The 25,037-nt window shown below is 35.8% G+C and overlaps 3 protein-coding genes, 1 long non-coding RNA gene, 2 other non-coding genes and 1 pseudogene across 6 annotated transcripts; 5 read left to right on the forward strand and 2 right to left on the reverse strand.

Moving 5' to 3' along the window:
- Nucleotides 1-2,415: 2,415 nt before the first annotated feature.
- On the forward strand, nucleotides 2,416-2,512 carry LOC132634603 (U6 spliceosomal RNA; annotated as a pseudogene).
- A 2,533-nt stretch (nucleotides 2,513-5,045) lies between these two features.
- Nucleotides 5,046-5,531, forward strand: LOC132633851 (uncharacterized). The gene has a single exon (XM_060350277.1). The coding sequence runs from the start codon at nucleotides 5,046-5,048 to the stop codon at nucleotides 5,529-5,531; it is 486 nt and encodes a 161-aa protein (XP_060206260.1).
- Nucleotides 5,532-6,987: 1,456 nt separating this feature from the next.
- LOC132634601 (U6 spliceosomal RNA) lies at nucleotides 6,988-7,091 on the forward strand. Its single transcript, XR_009580299.1, has one exon. It is a non-coding gene; the product is annotated as a U6 spliceosomal RNA (small nuclear RNA).
- A 159-nt stretch (nucleotides 7,092-7,250) lies between these two features.
- On the reverse strand, nucleotides 7,251-8,699 carry LOC132633620 (protein pleiotropic regulatory locus 1-like). Its single transcript, XM_060350152.1, has one exon. It carries the CDS (start codon nucleotides 8,438-8,440, stop codon nucleotides 7,481-7,483), a length of 960 nt encoding a protein of 319 aa, XP_060206135.1. The 5' UTR covers nucleotides 8,441-8,699; the 3' UTR covers nucleotides 7,251-7,480.
- Nucleotides 8,700-16,321: 7,622 nt separating this feature from the next.
- Nucleotides 16,322-20,050, forward strand: LOC132633621 (uncharacterized). The gene is made up of 3 exons (XR_009579711.1): nucleotides 16,322-16,520; nucleotides 17,465-17,515; nucleotides 19,224-20,050. It is a non-coding gene; the product is annotated as an uncharacterized LOC132633621 (long non-coding RNA).
- Nucleotides 20,051-22,765: 2,715 nt separating this feature from the next.
- Nucleotides 22,766-22,867, forward strand: LOC132634597 (U6 spliceosomal RNA). Its single transcript, XR_009580296.1, has one exon. It is a non-coding gene; the product is annotated as a U6 spliceosomal RNA (small nuclear RNA).
- Nucleotides 22,868-22,999: 132 nt separating this feature from the next.
- On the reverse strand, nucleotides 23,000-24,751 carry LOC132633622 (protein pleiotropic regulatory locus 1-like). The gene has a single exon (XM_060350153.1). It carries the CDS (start codon nucleotides 24,211-24,213, stop codon nucleotides 23,254-23,256), a length of 960 nt encoding a protein of 319 aa, XP_060206136.1. The 5' UTR covers nucleotides 24,214-24,751; the 3' UTR covers nucleotides 23,000-23,253.
- Nucleotides 24,752-25,037: the final 286 nt, after the last annotated feature.

Consider the following 25,037-nt stretch of genomic DNA (forward strand, 5'->3'; position numbering starts at 1 on the left):
TAGTCTTCTTTTCGAATGTGGGGTTAAAAAAAGGAGATGGTGACATATCCATTTGGATTTGTAAATGAGAAAAGAATATTTGTCTGATAAAAATAGTAGATGTTCGAGTAGTTGGTTTTCCATGTTGAGTGGGTCATGATCTTGATAGCTAAAATTCATAATTCCCTTTATTTGACAACCCATTCCTCACAACAGAAAGAATTACTTTTTTTCTTAGAAAATCACTTAATGTTCCTTCATATTATTCTCATTTGTGAGAAAATTATTGAAGCTCAAGCTCATGTCACGTATTGTTCGCTATAATTCAACAAATTTTACGGAGTTGTTCCTAGGTTATGCTATCATCGAGCCCAAAAGTGTGTATATCATGTAACTTTTGTTTATATCTTATAAAGCTCTTCATATTCCTTTTTCATTCTGATGACGTGGGATTCATCTAAGTCGCCATGTATACGCCTTCCTCAGAAGTTTGTCAGCTTTTTTTAATGTAACCCACCCTCGGTCGTGGGCATCACACAAATAAGAGCGAATCTTATTAATTCTTCAATGCATGGCTGCGTAACATTGCTATTTCTTTCTAATTATTACTCAAATAAAATTGCAGCACATGTGTTTTTCTTACTCAAATGAAATTGCAGTACTCATGTAATCATGTTGATTTTGTTGTCCCTACGCAAGCTTAACCAACAAAATATACACTTTTCTACTCTATTAATTTTCCTTGTTCATTTTGGCTTTTTCAAGGAATAAAGGTACCCATAACAAGATTTGGTTAGAGTATGGAATGGCTTGCAAGAAATATATTAAAAAGAAATCTCATTATTTGCTATACATAAGACAAAAATACAAGACTTTAATTGAAGAATATCACAACAACAACTTTTCAACCATTAATTGAAAAATATCAAAAGCCAAAGGGAATTTACGTAAACGTAATTCAAGAAACACTTAAGCTCACCAACAAGAAAAACAATAGCAATGTGAATGTGCTTTGAAAAATGGTATCCACCAGACACAAGTGAAGAAAATAGCATGTTACATGCCTTTGTCTCAAATGCTACGTAAATTGACAAAGATATTATAATAGTACTTACCTAGTATGATTGCAACAAACACGATATTATTTCTACTTGAACTATGTATACATATAATAAAATATTATACAAAGCACACGCGTCCATGTGCGTGCGCGCGCACACACACAAACACATATAATGTCACAACACTTGCATTATATTAATTTAAATTTTAAATTCGCCAATATTACGATCATAGTCTTACTTCCCTTCGGGTATATTAAAAAAAATACTATAGGAAAGGTATGCATTTTGCTTGCTTCACAAAAAAAAAAAAAAAAAAAATGACAACATGCATGACAAAATAGATTTTAATAATAAGTAAGCTCCTCATCGCATAAATAAATAAATTGTTTCTTGAAGCTTCTACTTACTTAATTAAAGAAAAGTATACTTAACGGCAGCAGCTAAGGGATTTTAGAGTGTTATAACCTGCAATTAATTATTAAATTGAATTGATCAGGTTTAAATAGAACGACATGAATAGTGATAACTCATGTAACCGACTAAACTTAATCGGAATTGAGATGTTGTTGTTATTCTATATTTTCATCAAATTTGTGATCGCTTTCCATTTTGGGTGTTATGGGAAGAAAATATCTTCACCCATGTCTTTCAAGATTGTAAGTGAGAAATTGTGAAATGCCATGTTGCATTAATCTAAAAAAGAATTCAGTTAGTGCTATCTCGAACTTAGTTTTAAGATTATTTGTACTTTTATGGAATATGTCTTTATACAATTTACTCATTGCAGCAATTTGGCTGTCGCAAATCAAAGTGCAACCTATTTACAAAAGACAAAAAAAAAAAAAAAAAAAAAAATCGAAAAACAATAGCGGAACTGCAGAACCGAATCATACCTAATATTTCATGTTTTTTTTTTCCATATATAATTTTCTTGTTTGATGTATAAATGGACTATGAATCAGATGATTAGAACCCAAAATATCTTCAAATAAAATATTTTCCAGTGTTATAATGTAAGAAATTGGTGAAAACTTAACCAAATTAAGGATAACTTATGTTTTGAAAAGTTTGATCGCGTAAATGATAATAATTTAGTTTTACCCAAAAAAAAAACACATAAAGGTCACGAAAGGGTGATCCCATACCAAGTAGAACATTCTGTTGAAATTCTCTTTAATTCGTAACATGTTTAACGTCTCCTCCATCCTTAAGCAGAAATCTAGGGTTTGGGTCCTTGGGAATGAAAAACAATTGTTGGGAGTGCTGCCTCCAGAAATGAGCTCTGCAGTGTGCGCACGATCCAGATTTGGCCGAACTCCAAAGCAGATACCATACATCCGATGAAAAACAAATAAAAAAAAAAAGTTTAACATCCCTAAGAAGAAATCTGTTAAAATTGAAAAGATGCAGACATGATTAACATAACTCATACATAAGGATACACAAAACGAGAAATGATCCAATTTTTTCTCTATATTCAATGAAAAAAACAAGTTTAATAACTTTATCTTTGGCAAAATCCATTATATTAAAACTTTTCTATTTCAAAGTCTTTTACCGAGTCTTAAAGAACGCACAGCCTTGATTATCTTCCACTCATTTGGCGTGAAAAATATTCCAATTTATAATTTATTTATGCCAATAATAATAGTACTTAACACGGACTTGTTGACTCAAAATATGATCTTTTAAAATTATACACCTATCAACTTTCATTCTCCTAAAATTCTCCATAGATATGATTAGTTCTTTAATGCTGATTACTCTGTTTTAGTACTCTTTTTCTCCTGTTGCATTGCATGAATTATTCAAACAAATTTCTACCCCCACCCAAAAATATACTCAATTATGCTCCTCATTCACTGGGATTATATGTAGAAGTAGTGCATATGTTACGGGTTCATTGAATCTAATAATAATACTATATGTTAAAAGATTCCATAAATACGTATAATAATAACGATCGATTCAAATTCTAGATCCGCCTCTAATTATATGAATATTTAATTTCCTTTTAATTTGACACGATCAAGCCACCCTATAAAAATATTTTTCCTTCTCCTTTTTTTTTCCCCTTTGTTTTGGCGTGGGGGGTGGGGATGGGGGGTGTTGGGACAAATATTTGCGTGTTGATAACATCAGCAAGCACTAGTTTACATGTTTCTAAAACATCCTATTTTGTAGTCTCCCATCTCATCAATGTTCAAGTAGGCCACAATCATATTCAAGCATGAAAAGTGTTTTACAAGCAATCAATAGTTGGTAAGTCTTTTTTTTTTAGTTTTGATTTTTTATTTTTTTTTGGTTACACGGCCCATCAAATGGCAAAGCGGATTTCCACCGGGAGTTTTTTCATTCACGGAGTTTAAACGGATACCTCTGATTAAAAGTGGAGTCATTCCGCTAATATATGCTAAGTTCAAATTGGCACACTTTATTTGGAGTACTACGCCACTAACCTTCTCCTTATACTAAGTCTATATAATGATAATAATTAATCGCACGCGTGGATCACGACTTGGTGCAATGATGTATGAATTAATGATGGATATAACTTTAGTTGTTTTTCTAGTTTCCAATCACATATATCAGCAATTACGAGTGGAAAAAAAAAAAGATTTTTTACATTTATATTTCAATCGATTATCTATTGTAGCAAAAAATATTGTCGACCTTTTATATTTTCTAACAAGGTATATGTACTATCAGTACCGCAAATGTTTTTTTATATTATCAGTGTAGTTTAACTTAACTATTATTTGATCAAGTATTGATAAAGCGCGTAGAGGTAAAGTTCCAAATCAGAAGATCAATTTTTTATGCACTTTTACAAAGATCACCATAGATCTGAGAAAGCAATGATAATTTTGGGTGCCTCAAACACGCAAATATATACTAGTCAATAGAGTGTAGAAACTTATTATGGTACTCCATGCAAAGGCTTATATATATTCAAGATTTAATTTCTATGAATTTAATCTTTAAAATTTTTAGTATTGAATTCATTATATTCTAAAAATCGTGAGTTAAGACGAATTATTTATTTATTTATAATTTTAGTGGATTCGTTTACACATAAACTTATGCTCAATATAAAAAATACTGAATTTAGATGAATTTGATATAGCAGCGCAGCTCTTATTGGTGCATAGTAGTCAACCCTGTACCGTGGCTTTCGTGGTCCTACTGGCTCTTAACCCATTACTTGGGATAAATATGGTGTCTGGTGAGGATCCACTGGAACCCCCAACAACTTAAGGTGGATTTTCGCACAGTAACAACATCCATAATCTCAACTTCCAACTCATTAGATGACAAAAATTGAAAGAGACCAAGAGCATAATATGATGTAATATGTTCCTTTTTAAGTTGAATTCATAAAGTTTTATTCAAGAGGCGTCCGAGTTCAAGCTATTAAAAGCATATTTACACCTGTTTAGCGTTTTGTTTTCTTCTTATTATTATCAAATTTTAATGTGAGACTTATTTCTGAGCCTAGTGGTAGAATTAAAAGTATTGAATTTCCTGAAAATTATATCGTGCAAATAAAATAAAAATATTGTTTTGCATATATATAAATTATTGAATTATTTCTATTTGTGCAAGTTTTGGTGGACATAGTTATTCGGTACTTGACTGGTGGGAGATAACAAATACCCCGTGAAATTAGTCGAAGAAACTAGCACAAACACCACGATTATAAAAATAAAAAAAAATATTGAATCTCATTACACAAAAGAGCTTCAAGGTACTATATTTTTGCATTTTTTTTCAATCCTGTTAGAATTTCTAGCTCCCCTATTGTCCAAATCCTCAAGTTGCACAATCAACAAAAAATCAATAAGGTGGGGTCCAAAGTGCTAAGGTTCTTCCCCTAATATTCTGTAATCCTGTTAGCTCATTCCCTTATATAAACAACACCTATGCTCCTCCAAAGTCCATACAAACTTACACATACCAAAGCCAACTTAATTATTTACGTACATCTACATAAACACAACAATGGGTAATTGCATAGTTCTTCAAGAAAAAGTTGTCAAAGTGATGAAAACAGATGGAAAAATTCTTGAATACAAAGCTCCCATAAAAGTCCATCAAGTGTTATCACAATATTCTGGCCATGTAATATCTAATTCCCTTCAAGTCATTGATCAAAATCTTCAGCCAGATGATGACATGCTAGGTGGAAGAATTTATTATCTTTTGCCTATATTACCTCCAAAACCAGCCACTAAAAAGAAGGTCAAGTTTGCTGATGATCAATTAGTTGAAGACAAAACTAAGCAAAATACAGAGGTTGTAAGGATTAAACTTGTCATTACTAAAAAAGAGCTTCAAGCTCTGTTAATGAGTGTTGAAGGAGGATTAATCACAGTTGATCACATCCCGCATCGTACAAATGACATCAAGAGTTCTGTTATTGAAGATAATACGGATCGAGGTAAAGGATGGAAGCCTGTTCTTGATGATATACCGGAATTTGACTAGCCTTTTTTCGGTTGTTGTAAAACTTATTTAATATAACTAGTCACCTTACAATTGCAAAGAGCAAAGAGGCCTATTACATAACTCTGGTTCAGCTTTACTAAAAAAAAAAATTAGCGACGGACAAATTCTGTAGTTAAACAGCAAAATCCGTCGCTAATTAGCTACGAGCAAATTAGCAATGAAGTTCGTTGCTAAATCCAGTTTTTTTTTTCTAGTATAATTAATTTCTTCTCCTAACTTGTAGTTTCAACAAGTGAAACGTGACATAAAGCAAAAGCTAGTAGATCTTAATTTCTACACCTCAAACTCTCCCTCTACCCTTATTTCAATCTATGTTGCTTTGGATCCTTCAAAAACGGCGTCGCACCACGTATCGGATCCTCCAAACATGCAATATTTTTGAAAAATCTGACATGAATGCGATAATAATTTCGGTAATAATAAAATATATATAAAGCTTGTTCTAGTCTTCTAGATAGTATACCTGAACTCGGCAAGCAAACAACCTTGTGACTTTCTTTTTAGTTTTTGTAAACTTTTTGTAATATAACTAGTCACTTTATAATTGCAAGAAGCAAAGAGGCCATATTAATTACATGGACCATATGAGCTATGTGTTGGGAATAAAATAGACCCGCAAAAACAATATTCACGGTATTAGTGATAAACGCGGAACACTAAGTTATAGTTAAATCAGCAAGAATAAAATGCAGCAATAATGACACCAAGATTTTACGTGGAAACCCTTCTGAATAAGGGAAAAACCACGGCCAAGAGGAGCAGCTGATATCACTATAGAGGAATTTTACACTGTGTAGTAACGAGTACAAATACTCCTAAGACCACTACACCCTCAAAAGAAAAACACTCTTTTGATTTTCCCACCTCACTACAATGTCACTCACACTCTATTTTTCTTCACAAACTATTTTCTTACAGTCTATGGAACACCTCACTTTGCTCTCACTCAGATGTATTGTCTGAGATTTTGGTGTGTATAGCAAATGATCTTGGTGATATTACAAATGAACCATAAGCCGCCTATTTATAGGAATGAATTTCCTATGATGAGGTAAGCGCTTACATCACGACTATGATGAGCTAAACGCTTACATCACGACTATGATGAGGTAAGCGCTTACATCACGACTAAGATGAGGTAAGCGCTTACATCACGGCTATGTGAACAAAAGAATTGACTTGTTGGCCAATTCCACAATTGCTACCAATGTGATTTTGTCAAAGGAAGAAAAATCTTCCTTTCTTAAAATATGGGATAGAGGACTGGACCCCACACTATGGTTCATGCTTCTTGTCTAATTAGAGAATAGGAGTGTCATTCTCCTAATTTGGTAGTTTCAACGAGTGAAATATGACATAAAGGAGAAGCTAGTTGATCGTATCTCAAACTCTCCCTCTTCCTTGTCTCATCAGTACCATTTTTATTGCTTGGATTGTCCCTTTGAGAACTTCTGATAAAATTGGAATCATAGTTAGAAGATTAGCATAACCCCTACACAAAAGGATGACACACATAAATTTGACTGTGAATTCGGACATAGAATCTTTAAGTTTTTAAAAACAAAATTTACATATTTGGAAATTATATAAAAAGTACTTTAACTCACAATAACTAGGAGTAGTTTAAAATAAGTATAAAGCATCTGAAAAAATCAAACTCGTTTGGCCCTCAAATCCAAACATCGACACAAATTGGGATGGATGGAATATGTGAATTTTCCATTATTGCTTCACGCAGAAAAGAAAAGCAAAAAGCCTATAACAACTAAACAATAAAGAAAAGGAAACTGCAGGAACCAAATTAAGCAATCTGCCTGAAGAAAATTGGAATTAAAACAAAACATCAGCGCGTAAACCCAAAAAAAATGGAAATACTATTATTCTGCGAGCAACGGTGGAGACTAATTAAATATATTCTCTAACACCATTCAAATTTCTAGTGTAGCAGTTTCATCTTGCTTCCACATCTTGATGGTCTTGCCAGCTTCACAACTAATAAGTCTCGTGCCAGTCACATCATAGGCGAGGGCATAGATACCAGCCTCACTATCCGAAGATCCAGGTTGAACCATTGTTTGAGCTTGCTGGACATTGTGACCGCTTGTCCAATCCCAAAACCACAAGCTTCCATTGTCACCTCCTGTGGCCATTACACCTGCATCATTGACCGCCATTGCATTAATTATGGTCTTCTGTTGCGGAAGCATATCATGCAAAAAATCTCCTTTTGGAAGATTGAATTTCTTTATGTTGCCGTCAGTTGATGCAGAAGCAAAAGCATAATCTTCCTTGGGATGCTGAGCTATTGCTCGGACTGATTTATTGTGATGTGTGAGTGTTGTCATCGCCTTACCATATCTAATGTCCCATAACGTTATGGTTGAGTCGTGAGAGCCAGTCACAACTTGAGGATCCAGTGGACGAGTTAAAACGGAGGAAACAGTGTTTCCATGTCCGGACAGAGCATGGATTTGAGTTTTGCTTCGAATATCCCACATCCTACAGACACAATCCCTACCCCCTGTGAACAACACATCAATTGTGGGATGAAGAGCCAAGCAGTAAACACCACTCAGGTGGCCCTGAAAGGAGTGGACTGCCTTATTTTGTTCGAGATCCCAGCATTTAACTTGCTTATCATCGCCAGCCGAGAACATGTATGTGTTTTTGTTGCTAACAGCAAGGCCTCTTATTTGCTCAACATGGCCTGTTAACGTGACCTTTAGCCTACCACTTGCTAGATCCCATATCTTGATAGTACGATCTGCAGAACCTGTACAGAACCAATTATTACTAGGATCCACCGCAACTGATCGCACCCATCCCGAATGGCCGCTAATAACCTGGTAATTTTTCCATACTGGTTTGCTTGTTAAGCTTCTCCCCATGATGGCAATATATATATATAATGGCTGTATAGAAGAAAATCTAGCAAACTATATAGAGAAAGACGTAGGAGGTTTTGATTTCATTCACTCTTAATCTCTTCAAAACACCCATATTTATAATGATATAATTCCCACTTTAATTAGGAATAGAAAATCTATTTAGACATGAATTAAACAAACTAGACCAAATCCTAAACAATATAGGACTTAGTTTTCAATGTGAATCTGGATTTTTGATAAGTGAACCCCACAAAGACTCGGAAAACAAAATTACATATATTTTTATTTAGCATTTAAGTATTTTATAGTACTAGGAAGGTTTTCGCAGCTTTAACCACTAGCTTGTTCGGCCTCTTTTCGCTAGATATAGCCCAACCAAAGCCCAACAATAAACCGAAGCCCATAAATTTCCCAGTCCATTAGATTAAACCCGTTTCAACCATCAATTTCCCGCGCATCCATCGGAATCGGCACCAATTTTGCAAATTGCGATTATGCTCAACAACATTTCCCCCACAACAATGGAGAATTTAAACTTTAAAAAACCCTAAATTCGCTTAACTAATAATAATTCTTTAACGATTCTTATTTAAAATCTTAATTGACTACGTATTCTTATTATCTCTCTCTACTCAAGGCTTTCTATCAACTATGAATCCTATTCGATTTCCTGGGTAAAATCATTTTAGGATTGGGGTTGATTTGGACAGCGAGTCTGAAAGTACAAGGGGGGGGGGGGGGGGGGGGGGTGTTGGGGGTGAATTGGAAACCTGTTAAAAATCTAGTCGACTACTATTCGGTGCCAGTCGACTACTATTCGGTGCCAGTCGACTGATGGCGAGACAGCCTGCACAAATTTGTTAGTCCTTCGATTTACACAAGTATAAATCACAATAAATAGTAAGAGTGCAGAATATAATATGAGAACAATATACTAAATGATACCAGGATTTTTATACTGGTTCGGAATCAATGTGGTATCCTAATCCAGTCCCCTTGAGTTGCAAGGAGATTATCTCTTTAAGCCCTTTGTAAGTCGCTCTTCGTACAATGGTTGTAAGGTGCAGCTCTTACGTCTAACACTTAAACTCTTGTACAAGGTTGGTTTTTCACTCGCTCACCAACAACGACTCTTTGGTTTTCACTTGCTCACCAAAGAAACGAACAATGACAGAACCTCTCAATACAAAGCCTCACCAACAATATTTTTTCTCTCCTCTCCTTTTTGAGTACACAGTAAATTACTAAGAAATACAATGCTTATGAAAGATAGAGCAAAGAACTTCAGAAGGTTGAGACGAAAGTATAAGTGGCTGCGTACTTTTCTTCTTTTAAGAGCTCGTATTTATAGCCTTTCAACTTGTTTTGGCTATTGCATAACCTAAGGGATTTTTGAAGATTTTTCCTCAATCTTCTATGAATCCGTTGGAGATTCTTCCATATTTATTTCTGCCAGTTGTTGAGATCTTTGATGTTCACATATAGTGATTCAGACTGATTTCCTTGATTGCATGTTTGATACAATTTTCCTTTTTCAAACGGTTATATCCCGTATTTTCGCATGTTCGGAAAAAATTCGAAATAAATTTGACTTGTAAGAAATAAGTGTTACAGCCCGTATTTTTTTGAACGTCGGATTATTTGTAAGATGGGGTGGGGCCCACACATCGAGATTTTTTTTGAAACATCTGAAAAGTCATATGAATCACATATGTAAAGTTAAACACAACTCATGAAGGACCCTTGGGCCAAATCAAAGTGGAAGTCCTCCAAACGAATATTTTTAAGAAAACGTTTTCGGGTGACCTGACTTCAAGTGGAAAAAACGGTATTATAAGTTTGGAATTTGGAAAAATACCAAGAAATAGAAGTTGTAGATAATTGAATTAGTTTTCCAACCATAGGTCGTGGGTTCTCAGGTGACGTCGGTACAAGGAGATATGGACGTTTTAAGGTCGAAAGTTCAGTGGGCTAGGCCCAACTCGGGGCCAACCGAGTTAGGCCCATGACAAAAAAAAAAAAAAATTGAGGCCCAAATAAAGGGGGTGTCCGGCCATGGCTTGGCAAGCCCATGAGATTTAATTAATTTTTCCATGTGCTAATTAGATAAAAGGGGGTCATTATCATAGAACTTTCAAGAAAAATTTAGAAGGTGAAAAACAAGAACATTGAAGAACAAAAGAGAGGGAGAAACCTAAGGGCCATTTTCGGCCAAGCTCAAGACCAAAAAAAAAAAAAATTCAAAAATCATTTTCTACCAATTAAAGGGTCCTTAGCAAGGTGGAGTAGTCATTGGAGCAAGAAACCACATATTTTTGTGAGTTACAAGTCCTAGCCAAGAAGGAAGAAAAAAGAGAAAGGTAAGAATTAATTCCTTTTTATTATGTTATGAAGGTTGGTTTATGTTGTAGTATGTAGAAATGAGTAGAATTTATGGAAATATGGAAGTTTACAAAGTGGGTGTGCATATATGTAAGTGGACATATATGTATATTGTTGTATAAATAAGATGAGTTGAATTTTATGTTGTATTCTAGTTGTAGTTGTGGTGGACCTTATATTGGAAATGAAGAAAATGGTTCAAGTTGGCATGGAAAATTATTGGAAATAGTTATAGGAAATTATGTGATTTTAATGAAGTTTTTATGTAATTATGGAAGTGGAGTTTTAAATGTGAATTATTATGTTAGTTGGTGAATTTGGAAGGATAATAGTCCATATTGACATGAAAAATTGGTTGTTAAGTGGTTATGAGAAGTTTTGTGATTTTATGGTAGATTTATGTAATTATGAAAATGAAATTGTTAAGGTGCAAATTATGATTATGGTTGATGAAATTGGAAGATGGAAATATGTTATGAATATGTAGATTGAAGATTAGAAGTTTTGGATGGATTATGGTTTTGATGGAAAGTTTGTATATTTTGTATATCTTGTGAATATTTTGTAGAAATGATATGAAATGCTTCCGAATTATATTGTAATGATCTTGATTAGTAATGGATGTAAAAACATTGAGATTGGTTTGGAAATGTGAAGTTGGAATGAAAGCTATTGCATTATGTTGGAAAGAAGACTAGTTGTGTTATATTGTGTTTTGTAGTCATGGTTGTTGTCATTGTGTTGATAGTTTGGCCGGGTTGAATTCTCGGATTGTTGTTGATAAAAATTGGCTAAGTTGAATTTTGGGGATGGTGTATTTATAGGGGAGATGCTGCCCAAATTTTTGTAGACAAGTATTGGTTAAGATTGAAATCTTAAAGCCTTACAATTAACATTTGGTAATTGTGACCAAATTGTAGATTTTGGCGAACTTGAAACTTGATTTTGGAGACGTGTATGAAGCGGAAAAGGTATGTAAGGCTTCACCCTTCCTTCTATGGCATGTCTTAGACGTAATAAGTTGGATACAAGCCTCGGGGACAATTCTATTCTCCGGAATCCGCACCCAAAGTTTCCCCTTTTTCATTCAGTAGAATTGAATTAAATATTGTATGAAATGTTGAAAAATTGCCTAAACATCTAGAACTTGCACAAATAGGACCCGACTACCTTAAAACTCTCACAAGTGACGTTATGAAATGTAATGTATGTAAATCGTGTACGCTACCTCATTCGGCCCGAGGCGGGCCCGTTGCTCCCGGATTATTCTTATGGTTCCGTTTGACTTACTTTGAGGTTGAATCCAAAGGAAACCTTTGATCCTGATTCCGTTACCAAATGACAAGTACTATAACTATTCTAACGAGAATACTTCTATGACGATAATGATAACGACGATGTTAGAAAAGAGAATATGCCTATGATAAGTATGACCAAAATGATTCCATGACTAAGACTTCTAAGCTAAGGATTCAATGTGAAAATGAAGGTGATAAACTAGTTCTTGAACCTTATTTCTATTTCCTAGCTATGACACTATTTTCTAAGGATTTCAAAGCCTGTGAATTGACGTCTATGATGCCCATGATTTCATTCTATGTTTACTTCTAATGCTATTCTCCGTTGGTGGCCTCGCCTTAAAATACTTGTTCCTTTAAGGTGAGACAAAGCGACCACGATTGGTCCATAATGTAATCGGAGGTCACCGACCTTACGTCACTCCGATGGCTACATGATTTTTCTTTGGGCTCTCTTGCATGCTTATATGACATATGTATATAAGATATGTATATGAACATGGGATGGGGGGAAGGTATACATGGGGGAAATGGGAAGGGAAACATGTTTCATTACCACCTGGTCAGCTGGCTTATCATCCCGGACGCGGGATGCCTGGACGCGGGATATATGGGCGAGCCGACGTATTTCAGCGCTATGTGGGCGAGCCGACATTGTTCGGTGCTATGACATGACACGATATGATATGATACGATACGAAACGATATGATAAGACATGATATGATATAAGTTCTATTTTCTATGTCTATGAAAAAGAAATATTTTTACAAAAGGAAAGACAAGCATGCATGGTACTCTCCCTCAGCGGCACTCATATGTACAGGTCACTCTTTTATCCTATGATATGTTCTACGTTTCCATGCAGTTATTATTCATACGCATATTTCTTACTATGTTACTATTTATGCCTTACATACTCAGTACATTACTCGTACTGACCCCTCTTCTTCGGGGGCTGCGTTCATGCCGCACAGGTACACCCAAAGGATGCGAAGTTAGCATAGAAGATGTTCCAGCGGAGTTGGTAGGCTCCATTTGTCCTGGAGTGTTGCCAAGTCAGAGTATATGTACTATGACGCTATGTTCGAGGTTAGAGACTTTGCAGACAGAGTCGTGGGTATAGAGTGTCAGTTTTGTAGACGGCTTCGCCAGTCAATATGTTATTATGTTTCATGCCACGGGTCCCACATGATGATAGACTTTACTTATGAAAAAAAAAATTGGAGAGCTTACTATGTATTTTATTCTTAATTGATTCAAGAGTTTATATATGTAATAAGAGTCAGTGGGTTCGCTCGGCTCCAGATATGGGGTCGGGTGCCCATCACACCCTAGTAAGGTCGGGGTGTGACAATAAGGCCATAAGTTGATTTTGATTTAATATATGTGTGTTGTCCATGAAATGTTGATATGGAAATATCGAGGAAGGCTAAGGGCCAAAATTTGAATTTCGGAAATTAGTTTCGTGGATTACGAAATATGGACCTAAAGAAATTGGGCTTGAAAAATGGAAAAAAAAAAAAACAAGAGGCCCATTATGGAGGGGTGGCCAGCCAACCCACCAAGGCCCAAGCCCATGGCCAAAATAAGACCAATTAAATACATAGAAGGGCCATTTTTCTAGTCATCAATTAGAAGTTTCAAGAACAAGAGAGAGAGAGAGAGAGAGAGCAAGAACCAAGAGGGGTCGGCTACAAGAGAAAAAAAAAATTGTTGCCCACAAATCTTTGATGCAAAAACTAAATTCTTCTTGAATTTCTATTAAGTTGGAAACCCTCTTGAAGGTGATACAAAGTTGGAAGCAAAAGAGTACTTTTTTTTACAAAGAGGAGAATTTGGAAAAGGTAAGATTCTACTCTTTTTAGCTTGGAAGAATTTTATATATATGTTGTAGTATGTGGGAATGAATGTAGAGTATGAAAATCTTGTGTTATGGGTATGTGTGTGTGTGTGGCCGAAAATGGGTGGATGGAGAGAAATGATTAAAATTTTATTTATTATGTTAATTGTGTAGTAATGACCTTTTTATGCAAATGGAAGAATTCTAGTTTAAGTTGGCATGAAAATTGTTGTTAAGTTGTTATGGGAAATTTTGTGATTTTATTGTAAATTTATGTAATTATGGAAATGGAGTTGTTAAGGTGTAAATTGTGGTTGTTGTTGATGAAATGGGAAGATGAAAAATGTGTTGTGAATGTTGTGTCAAAGGTTGGAGATTTCGGATGAATTCTAGTCTTGGTGGATTTTTGTATACTTTGTAAAATGGTATGAAATGTGTTGGAATTGCACTTGAATGATCTTGAATTGGTAGTGGACATGTAAGAATCGATATCGGCTTGAAAATTCGTGATTGAATTGAATGTTGATGAATTATGTTGGAAAGGAAGGTTACTAATGTGGAATGCGTTTTAATTTGGTTTTTGATGTTATTGGTTTGGTTGTTGGTATGGTTGTTGATGAATTTGGCCGAGTTTAATTCTCGGGGATGTTGAATTTACAGGGGAGGTGTTGCCGAAATTTCGGTAGACAAATACTAATTAGAATTAAAATTCTAAGTTCTTGTAGCTAATTTTTGGAAATTGATAATATTATTGTAGATATTGGAGAGCCCGAGACTTGAGTCGGGATTTGTTGGCAAGCGATCGAGATTTGGTAGTGAGCGATCGAGGTATGTAAAGCTTATCGTTCTTTCTTTTTGGCATGACCCTTATGAAACAAATGAATGGCATATATGTATGTTCTAAAGAAAATTCTACTCCTAGAGCCACTAGGATGGCCTATGTCTTTGATTTCCATAAACTATTCCATATGACTTGTCACGTACTTATGATGTTTGAAGTATTAGTCGATACGTTTCCGGATATGGTTCGAAAAATATTTGATATGGCCTAAGTTTGGATATGTATATTTTGGATATGTGCATATGATTCTAAGGCTCCGTTTGAAAGTTCCCCTATATGAATGATACTAAATTTTCAGAAAATGACCTATGATGTGTTTTTCGAAAGTTTTGAAATTTGGAAGTCCGTAACTTTTGTATACTAATTCCGATGGACTCGATGCCTACCTTGAGCCTTTTTATATCAGTATGTATATGTATTTATTCGTCGAGTCTTGGAATTTATTTAAATATGTGAATGCATATGGTTTCCGCACTACTCCGCTCGTGCCTACTACTATGATATCGTTCGCCGGATCCCGGGCCGGTTTTGTGATCGTGCGCACTATGTTATATTCGGGAGTATGATGTGTTACGGTTCCCGAGGCCTCGCCATAGGGCCGGGTTCCGCTTATATACGGCGTTATGATGTGATATGATATATGACATGTTCTGATATTGTGATGTGATATGATGATACGATATGTTCGGAGATTGTACGGAGATTTGAAACTTTCTGGAGTATGATGTGTTGTGGCGCCAGCGTCGGAGTGGCGACCACGTTCCTGAGCCTTATGCACGATTTTTATTTGCATGATATATATATTTGTCCTCTGCACAGATTTTGATATATTCTTTCGGTATCCATATTCTGCACTCCTCACTTCGATTATGATTCTGACTTCAGTATTTCATGCTTTACATACTCAGTACATATTTCGTACTGACCCCCTTTCTTCGGGGGCTGCGTTTCTGTTATATCCCGTATTTTTTTACGTCGGATTATTTGTAAGCTGAGGTGGGGCCCACACATCGAGATTTTTTTTTGGACATCTGAAAAATCATATGAATCACATATGTGAAGTTAAACACAACTCAAGAAGGACCCTTGGGCCAAATCAAAGTGGAAGTCCTCCAAACGAATATTTTTAAGAAAACGTTTTCGGGTGATCTGACTTCTAGGGGCAAAAACGGTATTGTAAGTTTGGAATTTGGAAAAATACCAAGAAATAGAAGTTGTAGATAATTGAATTAGCTTTCCAACCATAGGTCGTGGGTTCTCAGGTGACGTCGGTGCAAGGAGATATGGACGTTTTAAGGTCGAAAGGTCAGTGGGCTAGGCCCAACTCGGGACCAACCGAGTTGGCCCAAAAACAAAAATGAAGAGAAAAATCAGGCCCAATAGGGGCCATCCGGCCATGGTCCATAAAAGAGGACCCAAGTCCATGGGTTTTAATTATTTTCCATGTGACAAATTAAATATAAAGGGAGTCTTAGTCATGGAACTTTCAAGAGAAATTTAGAAGATGAAAAACAAAGCAAAGAAGAGCAAATTAAAAGGGCCATACGGCCAAGCTCTTGAAAAATTGACCCTTTGAAATCTTTCTCCAAAAATTATTTTCTTGTGGTATTTCTACTAATTCAAGGGTCCTTTACAACTTGGTGTAATTATTTTGGAAGAAAGAACACTTGTTTCTTCAAGTTGACAATTTGGTCAAGTGAAGAAGATTGTAGAAAAAGGTAAGAATTAATCCCTTTTTATTATGTTATGAAGGTTGGTTTATGTTGTAGTATGTAGAAATGAGTAGAATTTATGGAAATATGGAAGTTTACAAAGTGGGTGTGCATATATGTAAGTGGACATATATGTATATTGTTGTATAAATAATATGAGTTGAATTTTATGTTGTATTCTAGTTGTGGTTATGGTGAAATTTATATTGGAAATGGAAGAAAATGGTTCAAGTTGGCATGGAAAATTATTGGAAATAGTTATAGGAAATTATGTGATTTTAATGAAGTTTTTATGTAATTATAGAAGTGGAGTTTTAAATGTGAATTATTATGTTAGTTGGTGAATTTGGAAGGATAATAGTCCATATTGGCATGAAAGATTGGTTGTTAAGTGGTTATGAGAAGTTTTGTGATTTTATGGTAGATTTATGTAATTATGAAAATGAAATTGTTAAGGTGCAAATTATGATTATGGTTGATGAAATTGGAAGATGGAAATATGTTATGAATATGTAGATTGAAGATTAGAAGTTTTGGATGGATTATGGTTTTGATGGAAAGTTTGTATATTTTGTATATCTTGTGAATATTTGGTAGAAACGATATGAAATGCTTCCGAATTATATTGTAATGATCTTGATTAGTAATGAATGTAAAAACATTGAGATTGGTTTGGAAATGTGAAGTTGGAATGAAAGCTATTGCATTATGTTGGAAAGAAGACTAGTTGTGTTATATTGTGTTTTGTAGTCATGGTTGTTGTCATTGTGTTGATAGTTTGGCCGGGTTGAATTCCCGGATTGTTGTTGATTAAAAATTGGCTAAGTTGAATTTTGGGGATGGTGTATTTATAGGGGAGATGCTGCCCAAATTTTTGTAGACAAGTATTGGTTAAGATTGAAATCTTAAAGCCTTACAATTAACATTTGGTAATTGTGACCAAATTGTAGATTTTGGCGAACTTGAAACTTGATTTTGGAGACGTGTATGAAGCGGAAAAGGTATGTAAGGCTTCACCCTTCTTTCTATGGCATGTCTTAGATGTAATAAGTCGGGTACGAGCCTCGGGGACAACCCTATTCCCCGGAATCCGCACCTAAAGTTTTTCACTTTTTGTTCAATAGAATTGAACTAGAAAGTGCGCAAATAATGGAAAGACCTCTTAAACCCCTAGAACTTGTATAAATGGGACCCGATTACCCTAGAACCCTCACAAGTAATGACATGACATGTGACATATGTAAATAGTATACGCTACCTCATCCGGCCCGAGGTGGGCCCGTTACTCCCGGATTTTCCTATAGTCTGGGTTGACGTACTTGAAGTAAATCCAAAGGGAACCTTTGATCCCGATTTCGTCACCAAATGATAAGTATTATGACTCCTCTAACGAGGATACTTCCATGATGATAACGATAGCCATGACGTTAGACAAGAGGATATGCCTATGATACGTACTACCGGAACGACTCTATGACTAAGATGACTAAGCTAAGTATCTTATGTAAACATGAAAGTGATAAGTTAATTTTTAAATCTTATTTATATTTCCTAGCGATGACCTTACTTTCTAAGGATTTCAAAGTCTATGAACTGACATCTATGATGCCCCGATTTCATTTTATGGTTACTTTAATATTATTCTCCGTTGATAGTCTCGCCTTAAAATACTTGTTCCTTCGAGGTGGGACGAAGCTATCACTAGCATTCTATAATGTAATCGGAGGTCACCGACCTTACGTCACTCCGATGGATACATGATTTTCCTTGGCTCCCTTGTGCGCTTATATGATATATGTATATAAAACATGTATACGCATAAAATATATGTATATGTACTTAAGACAAGTAAATGTGTATAAGACATGTATATGTATACGATCGATGTACATGATAAAAGATCCAGAGCGCTATAGTCGCTGACATACGCACACGATACCAGCATATGCATATAATAAAAGATTCAGAGCGCTATAGACGCTGATATATGTACATGATGTATGCACATGTATACGGGGAAGATGGGGATAAGGGCAGAGCGTTATACACGCACATCCACCTGATCAGTTGGCATTACATGACATGATATCGTCCCGGACGCGGGATGCCCGGACGCGGGATGTGTATTTATGGCTAAATGGATCGGCTGCCGACGCCTCGGCAATATGACATATTCTATTTTTATATATATATATATGAACAAGAAAAGATTTTCAGAGGAAAGCTATGCTGTGATAACGTATACTATGATACGCTATGCTATGATATGATATACTATGATGCGCTATGCCATGATAAGACATGCTACGACAAGTTATGCTACGTTATGATATACTATGATACTCCAGCCTATGATACGATATGCCATAATAAGACACGACAGGATACGGCCTGATATGCTACGTTAGGATACGATAGGGCATGATAGGACATGATACGACACGATACGGCATAATATAAGTTCTATTTTCTACGTCCATGGAGAGGGAACGTTTTTAAAAAGGGAAAGACAAGTCATGCACGGTAGCTGCCCAAAAAGGGGCCTACCTATGTACAGGTTATTTCTCGCCTCTTCATATGTCCTATGACTCCATGATATTATTAATCGTACTCCATGTTACTGCTTGTATTATTTTTATGCCTTACATACTCGGTACACTATTCGTACTTACGTCCCTTCTTGTGGACGCTGCGTTTCATGCCGCGCAGGTCAGCAGGTAGACGGACCTGATTTCTAGAAGTTCTACCAGCAGTGTTGGCAGTGCTCCAGTCGTCCCGGAGCCCCAGATTCTCGGTACTATTTTGTGTATATATATATTCGGGCACGGCAGTACCCGGCCCTTTCTATGTATAAGTGTACTATGTCTAGAGGCTCGTAGACAGATGTGTATAGTCAGTCGAGTACAATTAGATATACGATGTTTTGGCATGTTGATATTGTTGTATAAAGTGTTAACGAGATTTACTAGTCTATGTTCAGAACGACGCTGCTAATGTTAATGTTCAGAAAGAAGAAAAAAAATGGCTCTGGTTACACGACTTGCTAAGAGGTAAAAGTAATATGACAGATAAGGAGTGCTCGGTACAAGTATCGGGTACTCGTCACGGCCCCTAGTCGGGTCGTGACAGTTTCATGCCCGCAGGTACGGACGTTCGGTTGGGTGACCCTCCAGTATAGGATATCTATATTTTGCCATTCGGACTACTCCTTTTGATCCGGAGCTCATATTTTGGAACATATCTTCTGTTATCCACATTCTGTATATATGACTATTTGGGTACGGCGGGGCCCTGTCCCGTCATATGTTCTGTTATTTTCTGTAGAGGCCTGTAGTCATATATGTGGGTCATGGGTCATGTCTTTTCGTTTGTGATTATGATCTGCGTCTTAATGCGGCCCTGTTTGTTATTATGGCCAAAACGACCCATTTGTCTGTATATGTGAATATATCTGGCGATGTGTATTCCGCCAATCTATTGGATTTGGATATGATGTTTCTGTACGGGCGACCGCTTAAGATGATATTTGTTTTCAGTATTTGCTTAAAATGACGAATGTTAAGTTTGAATGAATTTTGATATGTCGATCTGGTACGTAAGTCTGTTTGGGTGTCCAAATAGGGCACCAGTCACGGCCCATGGGGCTGGGTCGTGACACAAACCTGGTGCTCGATCCTTCTTCGATTGTCTTGGGATTCACTTCAACATTAGTCTTCGTGCCTCGTTCAGAATTTGGAATCTTTTGTGACTTGAACTTTTGATCTCATTTCTTGTATAGCCTTGTACCAACATTAATTTCTTGCCTTATGTAACCTTGTACCACCTGCTGTATTAACTTAGCATTATTTTTTGTCACGTGGGTCCCTATAAATTTCAGCATCCTTCACCTTGGAATTTTTGAACCGTTTGCCAATCAAATTGAATCTTCAATCAAATCTTGAGTAGATATTGTTTTTCCATCCAACGATCTATATGGTTAGCCAAAGAGTGAGATTTTTTTTATTGCAGATATACTTGGCATCTTGAAACAAACTTTGGACATCTTCTAGCAACCCACTACAGATTCACGTACTAGATTTAAATTCATTTATGGTGTCCTTGTCTTGTGGACTTTCCTTTGCATAAGGAATTTTATTTCCTTCGAATCATTGATTATAATATATTATGTCCATAAGAGTATTATTCTTCCAAATTTGCTCCATAAATAATGCTCCTTCCTGAAATAAGTATCAAATTGATCTTGATCTTTTCCTTTTGTAGAATATTTCTCTTCTATAGGATCGTAGTAAATATTCTTCCCATAATTCTTGCACTTTGATTTGAGTAAGTCTTTTCTTCCACACCTTGTTCCTTAATTCCATCTCATCATATCTTCTTTCCATATTTGATTAGATCTTTGCCAAATCCTTCTTAATCAAATAAACTTGTACCAAAAATAAATTTACCACAAGTAAATGTTCTTTTATTAATAATTATGTTGGTTTGTTATCATCAAAATTAATAGGTAAAACCTTGGACCTAACAGAGTCTATCTTTATTAAATATTCTTTTCGAATATATATTTCTCTTATTTCTTTCACCGGAGAATAGAATTATATATGAATATTGTTGGTCATAGTTTCACTTTATTTTCTTCTAGATTCATCTAGTGATCATACGGCTATGGACCTCAAATCGAATTATCGAGTTTAACTTGTTTCCTTTCCACTATTAAACGAAGTAGCAGATCTATTTTTAGTATTTAACTAAGTATTATGTGTCCACTCGAACTCTACTTGTGAAAAATATAGAGACACATAGCTATATATGCAAATACTTTGTTCCCTCTCTTTTATCCAAATTTATTTCTTTTTGTTAGAAGGGGCAGAGGCAGATATAGAATATCTGTGTCATAAAAGAATAGCGAAGGAGGCGGTATATTTTACACTATATCAGGTTACTCAGAATAGTTATAGGTAAAACTTTCTTACAATGTGATATTGTAATGTTGAAACTGAGACAAAATACTTGATATAATGTGGGTGAATCCTTTTGTTCAAATCCCAGGTTCAAATCCTTCAAGTCCATCCGACTTATAGTCCATTAGGTTCAAATCCTTCAAATCTATCCGACTTATAGTCTATTCTCTTCACATAAATCGAAATAGTTCATCATAAGATACAAACATAAACTCATTGAATTAATAATAATTAACCACGCTTAAGAAATAACTTAAAAGTCCATTTCAATTGACGCGCCATAATAAGATAGAGCCTCTCAAGTGTAAAGATGCGTTTAAAGCTAATGAAAAAAAGTAACAAGTTGAGGAGTTAATCTTATTGGCTAAGGTGAGAGAGGATTTTGTTTTTGGATGCTACAATTTGTTGATAAATGAGAAGAAAGAAAACTTACAATGATGTAACTTTCAGATTTCAGATACCACATTTGTTGAAAAGAAAGACGCAGTCAAGATTCTGTTTAAGCTGTGGAAAGACAACTACTTAGGGCTCGTTTGGTTGGGAAACAAATTATCCCGGGATGACTAATTCCGGAATTAGTTATTCCACCCTCAAGGTGGGATAAAATAAAGCTACAATCCCGGCATAACTAATCCCGGGATTAGTTATCCCGGATTTTTATTCCAACCAAATATAGGATAAGGAGACACTAAAATTTTATCCCGGGACTATTTTTGCTTATCCTTCCCACCAAATAACCCCTTTGAGATGAAGGTAATATGTTTCCAGTCTTGTGTTGTAGTAGAAGAAGAATATGTCTTGATTTTGTTGGGAATAAACCCGCCTCAAACTCTCCCTCTACCCGTATTTCAATCTATGTTGCTTTGGATCCTTCAAAAATGGCGTCGCACCACGTATCGGATCCTCCAAACATGCAATATTTTTGAAAAATCTGACATGAATGCGATAACAATTTCGGTAATAATGAAATATATATAAAGCCTGTTCTAGTCTTCTAGATAGTATACCTGAACTCTGCAAGCAAACAACCTTGTTACTTTCTTTTTAGTTTTTGTAAACTTTTTGTAATATAACTAGTCACTTTATAATTGCTAGAAGCAAAGAGGCCATATTAATTACATGGACCATATGAGCTATGGTTCATGCTTCTTGTCTAATTAGAGAATAGGAGTGTCATTCTCCTAATTTGGTAGTTTCAACGAGTGAAATATGACATAAAGGAGAAGCTAGTTGATCGTATCTCAAACTCTCCCTCTTCCTTGTCTCATCAGTACCATTTTTATTGCTTGGATTGTCCCTTTGAGAACTTCTGATAAAATTGGAATCATAGTTAGAAGATTAGCATAACCCCTACACAAGGATGACACACATAAATTTGACTGTGAATTCGGACATAGAATCTTTAAGTTTTTTAAAAATAAAATTTACATATTTGAAAACTACGTAAAAAGTACTTTAACTCACAATAACTAAGAGTAGTTTAAAATAAGTAAAAGGCATCTGAAAAAATCAAACTCGTTTGGCCCTCAAATCCAAACATCGACACAAATTGGGATGGATGGAATATGTGAATTTTCCATTATTGCTTCACGCAGAAAAGAAAAGCAAAAAGCCTATAACAACTAAACAATAAAGAAAAGGAAACTGCAGGAACCAAATTAAGCAATCTGCCTGAAGAAACTTGGAATTAAAACAAAACATCAGCGCGTAAACCCAACAAAAATGGAAATACTATTATTCTGCGAGCAACGGTGGAGACTAAATATATTCTCTAACACCATTCAAATTTCTAGTGTAGCAGTTTCATCTTGCTTCCACATCTTGATGGTCTTGTCAGCTTCACAACTAATAAGTCTCGTGCCAGTCACATCATAGGCGAGGGCATAGATACCAGCCTCACTATCCGAAGATCCAGGTTGAACCATTGTTTGAGCTTGCTGGACATTGTGACCGCTTGTCCAATCCCAAAACCACAAGCTTCCATTGTCACCTCCTGTGGCCATTACACCTGCATCATTGACCGCCATTGCATTAATTATGGTCTTCTGTTGCGGAAGCATATCATGCAAAAATTCTCCTTTTGGAAGATTGAATTTCTTTATGTTGCCGTCAGTTGATGCAGAAGCAAAAGCATAATCTTCCTTGGGATGCTGAGCTATTGCTCGGACTGATTTATTGTGATGTGTGAGTGTTTTCATCACCTTACCATATCTAATGTCCCATAACGTTATGGTTGAGTCGTGAGAGCCAGTCACAACTTGAGGATCCAGTGGACGAGTTAAAACGGAGGAAACAGTGTTTCCATGTCCGGACAGTGCATGGATTTGAGTTTTGCTTCGAATATCCCACATCCTACAGACACAATCCCTACCCCCTGTGAACAACACATCAATTGTGGGATGAAGAGCCAAGCAGTAAACACCACTCAGATGGCCCTGAAAGGAGTGGACTGCCTTATTTTGTTCGAGATCCCAGCATTTAACTTGCTTATCATCGCCAGCCGAGAACATGTATGTGTTTTTGTTGCTAACAGCAAGGCCTCTTATTTGCTCAACATGACCTGTTAACGTGACCTTTAGCCTACCACTTGCTAGATCCCATATCTTGATAGTACGATCTGCAGAACCTGTACAGAACCAATTATTACTAGGATCCACCGCAACTGATCGCACCCATCCCGAATGGCCGCTAATAACCTGGTAATTTTTCCATACTGGTTTGCTTGTTAAGCTTCTCTCCATGATGGCAATATATATTATATATATATAATGGCTGTATAGAAGAAAATCTAGCAAACTATATAGAGAAAGACGTAGGAGGTTTTGATTTCATTCACTCTTAATCTCTTCAAAACACCCATATTTATAATGATATAATTCCCACTTTAATTAGGAATAGAAAATCTATTTAGACATGAATTAAACAAACTAGACCAAATCCTAAACAATATAGGACTTAGTTTTCAATGTGAATCTGGATTTTTGATAAGAGAACCCCACAAAGACTCGGAAAACAAAATTACATATATTTTTATTTAGCATTTAAGTAGTTTATAGTACTAGGAAGGTTTTCGCAGCTTTAACCACTAGCTTGTTCGGCCTCTTTTCGCTAGATATAGCCCAACCAAAGCCCAACAATAAACAGAAGCCCATAAATTTCCCAGTCCATTAGATTAAACCCGTTTCAACCATCAATTTCCCGCGCATCCATCGGAATCGGCACCAATTTTGCAAATTGCGATTATGCTCAACAACATTTCCCCCACAACAATGGAGAATTTAAACTTTAAAAAACCCTAAATTCGCTTAACTAATAATAATTCTTTAACGATTCTTATTTAAAATCTTAATTGACTACGTATTCTTATTATCTCTCTCTACTCAAGGCTTTCTATCAACTATGAATCCTATTCGATTTCCTGGGTAAAATCATTTTAGGATTGGGGTTGATTTGGACAGCGAGTCTGAAAGTACAAGGGGGGGGGGGGGGGGGTGTTGGGGGTGAATTGGAAGCCTGTTAAAAATCTAGTCGACTACTATTCGGTGCCAGTCGACTGATGGCGAGA

This window comes from Lycium barbarum, chromosome 3, assembly GCF_019175385.1.
Source record: "Lycium barbarum isolate Lr01 chromosome 3, ASM1917538v2, whole genome shotgun sequence".
In the NCBI taxonomy this organism is placed as follows: Eukaryota; Viridiplantae; Streptophyta; class Magnoliopsida; order Solanales; family Solanaceae; genus Lycium; species Lycium barbarum.